This window comes from Cydia amplana, chromosome 26, assembly GCF_948474715.1.
Source record: "Cydia amplana chromosome 26, ilCydAmpl1.1, whole genome shotgun sequence".
In the NCBI taxonomy this organism is placed as follows: Eukaryota; Metazoa; Arthropoda; class Insecta; order Lepidoptera; family Tortricidae; genus Cydia; species Cydia amplana.
This window is the reverse complement of record NC_086094.1, coordinates 3147697-3159823: the sequence shown is the minus strand read 5'-3', so window position 1 is coordinate 3159823 and position 12127 is coordinate 3147697. Positions and strand designations below refer to the sequence as shown.

Below are 12127 nucleotides of genomic sequence, written 5' to 3'. Positions count from 1 at the left end.
GAAACCGATGCTGCCAAAAATACGGGGGTGCGGGGGGACGAGGTGAGCGGATTCCGTGCCGTGATTGGTCCGTTCAAAGACACGGACCAATCACGGCACGGGATTGACTCGAAGATGGAGTAACGTTACCGTATGTGTGGCAGAGGGGGTAGCGCGACTATGCTATGTCTAGAGGTTGGATTGTCTGTGTATGGTGGCGTACACAATATATGATAATGTACATTAATTTATCAATAAAACAGCAAATATAATTTCATAGCCGAAAAATTCATGTACTTTTTAACGATGTGAATTTGTAATACTTTTTGTTAACCTGCTTCGTAAACAACCTCGAACATTTATAATTTTGACATGTGTTTGTAGTCTTGTTATGAGAGTTTCGTCGAGAATAATTTGTTCGTAATTTTCATTAGCTAATTTAGTTGTGTTTTATAGTGATAAGTCTTATAATTATAACAATATATGGACATTGTTTTCGCAATAAAATATACCGGCGGGTCGTCCTTGGTGTCTTTTGCATATAAAAATGAAGTGTAAAATGTTGCCGGCGGTAGCATTACCGCGCGAAAGTTAATAGTGCTTTTGTTTATACTCTTAATTTATTAGGTGGTAAGTTAATCATTTCTATATAATAATGATAATGATATTGGATTTGTTCTCCTTAGTTTGCTACAAAGATGGTAGTTTCATGGTTAATACTTATTGAAATATATGAATAAGTATTAAACTTAAAATTATATATAGTATCAAGGATTAATACTGAACAATCTAACAATAAAAATAATAAACAGCTAAATAAGAACAAGGTTCATAAAAGCATCAATAAATTAAGTTGCTATGTAGGATGCAGGTACTTTATATGTCTTTAGTTTAATTCTTAAATGTATGTCTTCTGTTGTTAACCTCCAGAATTGCACTCCAATTGAATATTTATGTGTATTTATAAAGGAAGTTAAAAATGCATAAATATGTCTATACATTAAATATTTTTTGTTGCCGTTGGAGTTTTTTGAAGCCGGAGGAATGGTTGAGGCTAAAAAAATGGTAGTACCTCACCTCATTTGAAGTAAGACATTGTAGTACATCATTTTAGAAAATGAGGTACTCATACAAACTCATTTTAAATTGATGTCCTACCCATCACTACTTAACGGACTTCCTCGATTTTACAAGAAATATAAATAGGCATAGGTTTATGCAGGCATTACATACAACGAGTACACAAATACGTAGATAATGTTATTGCGTTGTTAATGCAAACGGATAGTTAAAACAATCGTTGTAAAAATAGTTCTAAAATGAAATCTCTCACTTATAAAGTGTCGAAAGTTTTCCTGACATGCTTAACCGCTTATTTAAGCTGCGAAATAACGTGCTAATACTATCAATCAATCAAATCAAAATCAATAATTTTAATCATTCTATTATTTTCAGCGCAAAGCCATCGAGCGCTTCTGCGGCGAAGTGCGCCGCCTCTGCCACGCCGAGAAGCGCCGCGACTTCGTCTCCGAGGCGTACCTGCTCACGCTCGGCAAGTTCGTCAACATGTTCGCCGTGCTCGACGAACTGAAGAACATGAAGAGCTCGGTGAAGAACGACTACTCTACCTACAGGAGGTAAGTCACTTCGAGGCGTACCTCACGCTTTTGCCACGCCGAGAAGCGCTGCGACTTCGTCTCCGACGCGTACCTGCTCACGCTCGGCAAGTTCGTCAACATGTTCGCCGTGCTCGACGAACTGAAGAACATGAAGAGCTCGGTGAAGAACGACTACTCTACCTACAGGAGGTAAGTCACTTCGAGGCGTACCTCACGCTTCTGCCACGCCGAGAAGCGCTGCGACTTCGTCTCCGAGGCGTACCTGCTCACGCTCGGCAAGTTCGTCAACATGTTCGCCGTGCTCGACGAACTGAAGAACATGAAGAGCTCGGTGAAGAACGACTACTCTACCTACAGGAGGTAAGTCACTTCGAGGCGTACCTCACGCTTCTGCCACGCCGAGAAGCGCTGCGACTTCGTCTCCGAGGCGTACCTGCTCACGCTCGGCAAGTTCGTCAACATGTTCGCCGTGCTCGACGAACTGAAGAATATGAAGAGCTCGGTGAAGAACGACTACTCTACCTACAGGAGGTAAGTCACTTCGAGGCATACCTCACGCCTCTGCCACGCCAAGACTTCGTCTCCGAGGCGTACCTGCTCACGCTCGGCAAGTTCGTCAACATGTTCGCCGTGCTCGACGAACTGAAGAACATGAAGAGCTCGGTGAAAAACGACTACTCTACCTACAGGAAAAATTATCGGGTAAAGCCGGTCTACCTAGCTTTATTTGACGTTCATAAGCGCATTGTAATTATGCCTACTTGAATAAACTATCTTTTATCTTATCTTATCTTAAAATAATAAATATTTAGTATTTCGGTATCTAGGTAGATGTGCTGAATAGATTTCAGTTTTAATAACGATTATTGCTATCAAATTATGCCCTGACAAATATGACCTAGGTCGATTCGGTTTGTATTTCTTCATGGTAATAATGAATAGGGTATTTGACTACTAGTCAAATCAGTTTCTTTTTTGGAACTGTAAAAACGATTGTGCTACTATGGAATTTATATAAAACACTGGCACGTGACGTCACGATCAAATAACCTACTCTTTATAGTTTTATACGTGTTTTAAAATAGAAATTGTGTCTAAAAATAACCGCTGTCTACGTTTCTCTATTAATCTTCTGGTACTTTATTTCATGCAGGGTATAAAATAATTTATTTTATATACAGTCTAATACCCTATTGTCTCTAAGAATGAGCGGACAAAATTAAAGTTTCTTTATTTGAAAAATTGTATTAATATGGATGAATTTTCCACAGAGCCGCCCAGTTTCTAAAGGTGATGTCAGACAGCCAGAGCCTCCAGGAGTCTCAGAACCTCTCCATGTTCCTGGCCACGCAGAACAAGATCAGAGACACCGTGAAGGATGCCCTTGAGAAGATCACCGGTGAGTAATGTCCATAGTTCCTAAAGGTGATGTCGGACAGCCAGAACTTCCAGGAGTCCCAGAACCTCTCCATGTTTCTGGCCACGCAGAACAAGATCAGAGACACCGTGAAGGATGCCCTTGAGAAGATCATAGGTGAGTGATGTTTACAGAGCGGCCCAGTTCCTAAAGGTGATGTTGGACAGCCAGAGCCTCCAGGAGTCCCAGAACCTCTCCATGTTTCTGGCCACGCAGAACAAGATCAGAGACACCGTGAAGGATGCCCTTGAGAAGATCACAGGTGAGTAATGTCCATAGTTCCTAAAGGTGATGTCGGACAGCCAGAGCCTCCAGGAGTCCCAGAACCTCTCCATGTTCCTGGCCACGCAGAACAAGATCAGAGACACCGTGAAGGATGCCCTTGAGAAGATCACCGGTGAGTAATGTTTACAGAGCGGCCCAGTTCCTAAAGGTGATGTTGGACAGCCAGAGCCTCCAGGAGTCTCAGAACCTCTCCATGTTTCTGGCCACGCAGAACAAGATCAGAGACACCGTGAAGGATGCCCTTGAGAAGATCACTGGTGAGTAATGTTCTAAAGGTGATGTCGGACAGCCAGAGCCTCCAGGAGTCCCAGAACCTCTCCATGTTCCTGGCCACGCAGAACAAGATCAGAGACACCGTGAAGGATGCGCTTGAGAAGATCACTGGTGAGTAATGTTCTAAAGGTGATGTCGGACAGCCAGAGCCTCCAGGAGTCCCAGAACCTCTCCATGTTTCTGGCCACGCAGAACAAGATCAGAGACACCGTGAAGGATGCCCTTGAGAAGATCACTGGTGAGTAATGTTCTAAAGGTGATGTCGGACAGCCAGAGCCTCCAGGAGTCCCAGAACCTCTCCATGTTCCTGGCCACGCAGAACAAGATCAGAGACACCGTGAAGGATGCGCTTGAGAAGATCACTGGTGAGTAATGTTCTAAAGGTGATGTCGGACAGCCAGAGCCTCCAGGAGTCCCAGAACCTCTCCATGTTTCTGGCCACGCAGAACAAGATCAGAGACACCGTGAAGGATGCCCTTGAGAAGATCACTGGTGAGTAATGTTCTAAAGGTGATGTCGGACAGCCAGAGCCTCCAGGAGTCCCAGAACCTCTCCATGTTCCTGGCCACGCAGAACAAGATCAGAGACACCGTGAAGGATGCGCTTGAGAAGATCACTGGTGAGTAATGTTCTAAAGGTGATGTCGGACAGCCAGAGCCTCCAGGAGTCCCAGAACCTCTCCATGTTTCTGGCCACGCAGAACAAGATCAGAGACACCGTGAAGGATGCCCTTGAGAAGATCACTGGTGAGTAATGTTCTAAAGGTGATGTCGGACAGCCAGAGCCTCCAGGAGTCCCAGAACCTCTCCATGTTCCTGGCCACGCAGAACAAGATCAGAGACACCGTGAAGGATGCGCTTGAGAAGATCACTGGTGAGTAATGTTCTAAAGGTGATGTCGGACAGCCAGAGCCTCCAGGAGTCCCAGAACCTCTCCATGTTTCTGGCCACGCAGAACAAGATCAGAGACACCGTGAAGGATGCCCTTGAGAAGATCACTGGTGAGTAATGTTCTAAAGGTGATGTCGGACAGCCAGAGCCTCCAGGAGTCCCAGAACCTCTCCATGTTCCTGGCCACGCAGAACAAGATCAGAGACACCGTGAAGGATGCGCTTGAGAAGATCACTGGTGAGTAATGTTCTAAAGGTGATGTCGGACAGCCAGAGCCTCCAGGAGTCCCAGAACCTCTCCATGTTTCTGGCCACGCAGAACAAGATCAGAGACACCGTGAAGGATGCCCTTGAGAAGATCACTGGTGAGTAATGTTCTAAAGGTGATGTCGGACAGCCAGAGCCTCCAGGAGTCCCAGAACCTCTCCATGTTCCTGGCCACGCAGAACAAGATCAGAGACACCGTGAAGGATGCGCTTGAGAAGATCACTGGTGAGTAATGTTCTAAAGGTGATGTCGGACAGCCAGAGCCTCCAGGAGTCCCAGAACCTCTCCATGTTTCTGGCCACGCAGAACAAGATCAGAGACACCGTGAAGGATGCCCTTGAGAAGATCACTGGTGAGTAATGTTCTAAAGGTGATGTCGGACAGCCAGAGCCTCCAGGAGTCCCAGAACCTCTCCATGTTCCTGGCCACGCAGAACAAGATCAGAGACACCGTGAAGGATGCGCTTGAGAAGATCACAGGAGTAATGTTTACAGACCCGCCCCGTTCCTAAAGGTGATGTCAGGCAGCTTGTTTTATACTATGTAGTGACTGTAGTGAAATATGACTAATCAAATACAAAATGAAATAATCGCACAATATTTAATAATAACGCAAACATATAATAGGCAATACACTTAAATTGTCATAATCATAACATAAACCTAGTCAAACTAAAACATTATTTTCTCCATCTGTATTAAAGATTATTTTATTCAATATTTTCATATTCACCGCCATTAGGGCTCCGTCAAATTTTACGAATGTTAAAAATAAAATATAAATTGCAGTGTGATGTCCCAGTAATCATCCAATAATAAATCTGATTTTTTATAAATGTTAAATTATTAAGTTTACAGTACAACGATACTTAAATAATATTAAAGTACAGAGCAACGCCCAGTATTCTTAGTAAGGCCTGAATTACACTTGTAAGTTTTACTTACGTAAGTAGGGACACAGCTATGCTAGAGAATGAGAGATGAATATCGTTATCTCATTCTAACAAATAGCTTTGTCCCTACTTACGTAAGTAAAACTTACAAGTGTAATTCAGGCCTTACGTAATCAAATGTGGCCTTCCATCACAGAAGGGTCCTTATGCTACATGTGCAACAAGGTCTTTTCCACCTGAAATTCTAACAGAAATTCTGATATAAAGGTCCCAGGAACCCTTCTCTGGTGGAAAGCCACAAATATGTAGATAATGACGGTCAAAGTGGCCAAATATATCCCATATTTCTATGACAATAAAGGTGTGTTGCGATATATTTGGCTACTTTGGCCGTTACTATCCAGCCCAGCGGCCTTACCATGATGTCCTTATACTCCTTATTGCGATTCTGTTTAGGAACTAAACTGAATTGCTAAAGAACGGAGCTATATAAGTCGCATATTTCTAAACAGAATCACAATAAGGACATCATGGTAAGGTCCCAGGGGTCTTCAAACTTTCTCCACTTTTCGCGAGACGGAATGTATGGAAATTAGCACTTTTCGGGAGTTCGGATTGTATGGCATAAGGCACTTCGCGAACCGGATTATACGGCATTAGTTTGGATACCTCTGATGTAACACTGATTTAACACATCACGATTCACGATTTTTACATATTATTAAATTGTACAACGGGACTTAATCGCGTATCTAAGTTTTAAAATTTACCTCCGACGTTTCAAGGACGGCGTTGTCGCCGTGGTCAGGCGTGTCTCACTCCGCGATTTCGTCGCTTTGCTACAGGTAGCTAAAAGTACATCCGTTCGGCCCCAATTTTGGGGAAAGCCATAAGCCGCGCGTGGCGCTGTCGCCACCTAGCGGCCATATCTGTGCTGATCGTAACAGACGCGTTTTGTTAGAGAGTGAGTCTTCTGTACTTAGTACTATTATTTATTCTGTGCCGTGGTCTCGGAGAAGACCACGACTTCTTAACACGCGATTAAGTCCCGTTGTACAATTTAATAATACCTCTGATGTATTTATTTGATTCTTACTGTACTATGTAATCAAGGTACACAATATGTCTTAATTTACATCCAAGAGAAGTACAAGTTCTCTGGTTTAGCTCCAATCGTGTCGGAAGTTGATTCGAACGTTTTGCCTGCCGATGTGGACGGCTGGGCCACTTTTGCAGGCTAGGGTACCGTTAGAGACGCCGCTTTTTTCTGGGTTTCCTAAAATATTGACTAAAGTTTAGTAAGGTCAATAAAGTTTGGGCATTAACTGTGAAAAACAAGATAGGATGACCAATGTAAAATGATGTATTATGTGGGGAATCTATCAAGGGGCTTAACGTACATTTGTAGCTATTACTTATATTGCATTTTTAAGTTTCAATCAAGGACAAAAACCATGAAAAAAATCACACGGAAACTAGGTTAAAAGAGTAATTAAGATAAAAGGTAAAAACCCGCGCGATCACCATATATGTATAGTCGCAAGTTTCACGCGTCGCGCCATATCTTTTGTTTTCTTCTAATTTCCTGGCTCTACGCCCCCTTATATTTAATCGCTTATTTTATGTCATTTTTTTAATTCTCAAATATTAAAATCTTTCATTAGTTCAAACCACAGAACAAGTTAGAATGGCGATGCGAGCAGGGTACGTGTCGCCGCCGGTTTTGAGCAAACGCTCGCATGCTGCTCGCCCGCGCTGACCGAAAACGAAGTAAACATGCCTTTTGCGCCACAATAACGTTCAGTCAGATTAAGAAGCCAGACATCAAATCTGTCTAAAGGAGGCGTATCCATTCACCAGGCACACAAGTTTTTACTACCGTTGCGCGAGTGTTAGTAAATGTGGAGAGGAACGAGCGGCGACACCGGTTCCGATACTAACTGCGCGCGATAGCCATTCTAACCTCTTTAATAATGTTCTGTGGTTCAAACAGAAAAGTGCCGTGAAACCCGCCGTGCCGTGTATTGACACTACATTCGTGGATCCATTTTTAGGGTTCCGTACCCAAAGGGTAAAAACGGGACCCTATTACTAAGACTCCGCTATCCGTCCGTCCGTCCGTCTGTCACCAGGCTGTATCTCACGAACCGTGATAGCTAGACAGTTGAAATTTTCACAGATGATGTATTTCTGTTGCCGCTATAACAACAAATACTAAAAACAGAATAAAATAAAGATTTAAGTGGGGCTCCCATACAACAAACGTGATTTTTGACCGCAGTTAAGCAACGTCGGGCGGGGTCAGTACTTGGATGGGCGACCGTTTTTTTGCTTGTTTTGCTCTATTTATTGTTGATGGTGCGGAACCCTCCGTGCGCGAGTCCGACTCGCACTTGGCCGGTTTTTTACAATTTAATTGGATTTCACTATTATGTATTCATAATTATTTTCTTGGCACAGGATACGAGGATCTGCTGGCGGACGTAGTCAACATCTGCGTGCACATGTTCGAGACCAAGATGTACCTTACACCCTCGGAGAAACACATGCTGGTCAAGGTTAGTCAATTAGGGCCACTTGCACCATTCACTAACCCGGGGTTAAACGCTTAAACCTGGAGTTACCATGGTTACCAGTACAATTTGACACTGGGTTAACCCCGGGTTAATGGAATGGTGCTAGGGACGCTTAGGTTTAATTCCTTAACCCTTTGACCACCTGACACGCGCGGCCAAATCCCAATGACACGCCGCGCACTACAGGCGTGGCGTTGAAAAGTTTTAACACATTCAGTGCCGAAAACCCGACTATCGGGTATTTTATGATTTCGTTCCCAGGCCGGACGACCCGATAGCAGTGTTGTGCGAGCCCTCACTCAAGACTGTAAGTCTTGAAGACTCGACTATATTTGAGAATTGTATTTATTTATTTTACGCGTATGGACGTAAGAAATCGCCTATGCCGCCTTTGAGGCGTTAAGCCTCCTAAGCCAACCTAAGGGTTGGAGTATTTAAGCCTCGAAATGAGCGTTGTTTACAACACTACCCGATAGTCGGGATCGTGGTACTACAGCTTTATATGACGAAATTTTTGTGGCCTGGCGCGGATGTCTTGTTTGGCTGGGTGGCAATGAATTTGTTAAAAAGGTTTATCGAATGTACTAAATAATACTTACACGCTTACTCTGCTCCTTATTAACATGGCTTGATCCAAAGAGGTGGTCCAGCAGATTCCTCAAAGTGTTTGGCACGTTGGTGTGACAAACGACGCAGCGGGCGACACTTGCTTTTTTCGTGGGCTTAAACACATCCGCGGCCCGTTTCTTTCATGTGAAAATATGCAAAATCCGTCAGTTTTAGGAAGTTACCATTTTTAAAGACATCCTACCTCATCATCTTCCTCGCGTTGTCCCGGCATTTTGCCACGGCTCATGGGAGCCTGGGGTCCGCTTGGCAACTAATCCCAGTAATTGGCGTGGCCACTAGTTTTTACGAAAGCGACTGCCATATGACCTTCCAACCCAGACGGTAAACTAGGCCCGTATTGGGATTAGTCCGGTTTCCTCACGATGTTTTCCTTCACCGAAAAGCGACTGGTAAATACATATCAAATGATATTTCGTACATAAGTTCCGAAAAACTCATTGGTACGAGACGGGGTTTGAACCCGCGACTTCCGGATTGCAAGTCGCACGCTCTTACCGCTAGGCCACCAGCGCTTTATCCTATGTCCACAGACAAGACATCCTCTAGACTGAGCATAGTAACGCTACCCCCTCTGCCACTATATACGGTAGTGTTACTCTATAGAGGATTCTTGTAGAGGATATTTCTATACCAAATGTCACCTAAATCGGTTCAGTTATGCGTGAAGAGGACAGAGTTACTTTGCCATTTATAATACTGGCTTTGTGAGACTTCGCAAACCGGATGGCAAATCAAACTGAATGGACAGAAAATTATATATAAGTAATTAACTAATTATTGAACCTGTTCACCAAATTTGTCGAGAATCTAGCTGTAACGGAGATGCTTTGCGCTCGTTCGGTTAACACTAGTGGCTCAGTGAGCTGTAGACCTCACGAGCATAACTTAAATCTGAATTTGTATGGCTCCGCCATTTTGAAAAAACTCCCGAAATTGAATCTACTAAAAAGATCTATTTAATCATAGGAATCGGTGGAGAATTGCGACCTGTCGAGAACATACGAAAGCATTTTGCCCAAGCTGAAACGGAGACTTTCGCTAACGCTCGGTCAAATATTGTTGGTCATTATAATATTTATAATAAACTCACTTTTTTATTAATTTCATTCGTAGCATGATTCAGCCCCTCTAGATGCTCTTTCAGATTGCCTTCTGACATTGTGACATTTATGTCACAGATAGCACAGCGGGCGATGCTAGCGTCCTTAGTAGCTTCATATGGGTATACCAGCTTAAATACCTGTAAAGGATACAGGATTTTAGATCGGCAACGCGCATGTGACATGACTATAGGCTACGGTAACCGCTTACCGACGAAATACAACGGTTGGATGATTTGAAACTAAAACAACAACCATGGCTCAAAGATCTTTATTAAAACTACATACGGTATTTTACTTACAATACCTGAAACTACTTAAAATTTGTTTTATGGCACTTGGTGGATAACATTTTAACAGAGTTTTTTGGAATTTTATTTGGCTATTATCTTACATTAACACATTCAATGCCGAAAACCCGCCTATCGGGTATTTTATAATTTCGTTCCTAGGCCGGACGACCCGAGTCGGGATCGTGGTACTACAGCTTTATATGACAATTTTTTTGTGGCCTGGCGCGGATGTCTTGTTTGGCTGGGTGGCAATGAATGTGTTAACTGGTTTCAAAAACAACGTGTATAGGCGGGTCCACACAGAACGAGCCGCCTCGAGAGGAAATTGCCGCGCGAAGCAACTCGGTCTATGTAGACTTGCCTCGGGCGAGGTATACGCACTCGCGGCCGCCATGCCTCGGGCGAGGCAGTTCTCCACCGGCCGAGCGGCTTGTTATGTGTGGACCCGCTTATTGAATAGAATCTGTATAAATAAGTACTTGTGTAGTGCTAGCACCCGTCTAATAAAGCTAACTATGCGCCGACGTGACAGCGATACAGTGTGAAAAGGCCATATAAACGTTCACACTCTGTCGCTTGTAAATGCAGAGTTAGCTACACGGATCCTACACGCAATTGACATTTAGGAACTATTATTTTATAAATGTTTCTAAAAATTACTAAACTTACACTTTGACTTATTTCATTTTTAGTGTGATTTTTTCATTAAAATGTTTTAGAGAATTTCCAGAACAGTTGCTTCTGTATCCATGTCTGGATATAGGTAGTTTATAAAAACAAGTAAACAAGAGTTTCAATAATACAAATAATGCCTAATGCCTAGCAACAACGAAGACGTTTTTTAAACAAATTTGCACTTAGGTACTAATAAGAGTACACAATAAGGCTAAGTTCTAAAAGAATGGAATCTTTGAATTCATAGAATTGACATTCCAAGATCTCATTTTTTTAGGATAATACAAAATAACTATTTTAGAAAAGCCTTTTAATAACTGAAAATCGCGTAACATAAAAAATAAAAGTGAACAAAAGAATATCCTCCATTTTGGAGTATAAAAAAAGAAGCAAATTCCTAAGAATTATTTTATAACTAAAACATTTAAATAAAAATGCCCTGATGGACAAGTAGAACTTAAATTTCTATATTATATACCTAATTTGTACTAATTGCAAAAATGAAAACCTGTTTCAATATTATATAACAGCCCCAAGTAATCTGTTTGGTATGTGTATCTGATGAATTTCATATATAGTTCGTTCAGTTTACACACTACAGTCTAGGGCTTACACAGAACGTGTTGCCTCGCAAGGAAAATGCCGCGCGAAGCAGCTGGTTCCGTGTAGACTTGCCTCGGCGGGCAACCGCACGCTCGGCCCTAAAGCCTAGGGCGAGGCACTTAAGTCTGAGTTGCTTTGCGAGGCAATTTCCTCAAGGCGGCGCCGTTTGAACAGCATATGTCATGGCTTTTTCATCGACTTTATTTCTATAGTTTGTCCAACCGATCGTGTTTTACATTTATGATTAGTTATAGATTCATATAATCTTGTAAATTATTGAGTATTATGATTATGATCAAAATAATGGCGTTAGCAACTGTCAAAGGTATAGATGGCGCCATCACAGCTTGCCCCTTGTTCTATGAGATTTGGCTTAAAGGGCTGTCATCCAGGGCATTAAAAACAATAAGTTGACACAAGGGATTGACATGGCAAGCTATGATGGCGCCATCTGCTAAATACTTCGACCGGCTAACCCCATTACATGTGTATATATTTAGCTGCACTGTAATAGACACTGACGGTTGTCAAACTAACTGCTTATAATAAAGACGTTAGCAAACTTACTCTCTTATTCTTCACATTTTTAACATGGTTCAAGCCAAGGAGGTGCCCTTTCCTGTTCTCCG

At 42.7% G+C, this 12127-nt stretch overlaps 1 protein-coding gene across 1 annotated transcript in view; it reads left to right on the top strand.

Annotated features, from left to right (window-relative positions):
- Window positions 1–12127, top strand: part of LOC134660161 (cytoplasmic FMR1-interacting protein) — a 94937-nt gene that overhangs the window by 3475 nt on the left and 79335 nt on the right. The window contains exons 4-6 of the mRNA XM_063515891.1: window positions 1435–1616; window positions 2870–2997; window positions 8082–8179. Coding sequence (XP_063371961.1) covers window positions 1435–1616; window positions 2870–2997; window positions 8082–8179 — 408 coding nt within the window. The remainder of the gene's footprint in view (window positions 1–1434; window positions 1617–2869; window positions 2998–8081; window positions 8180–12127) is intronic.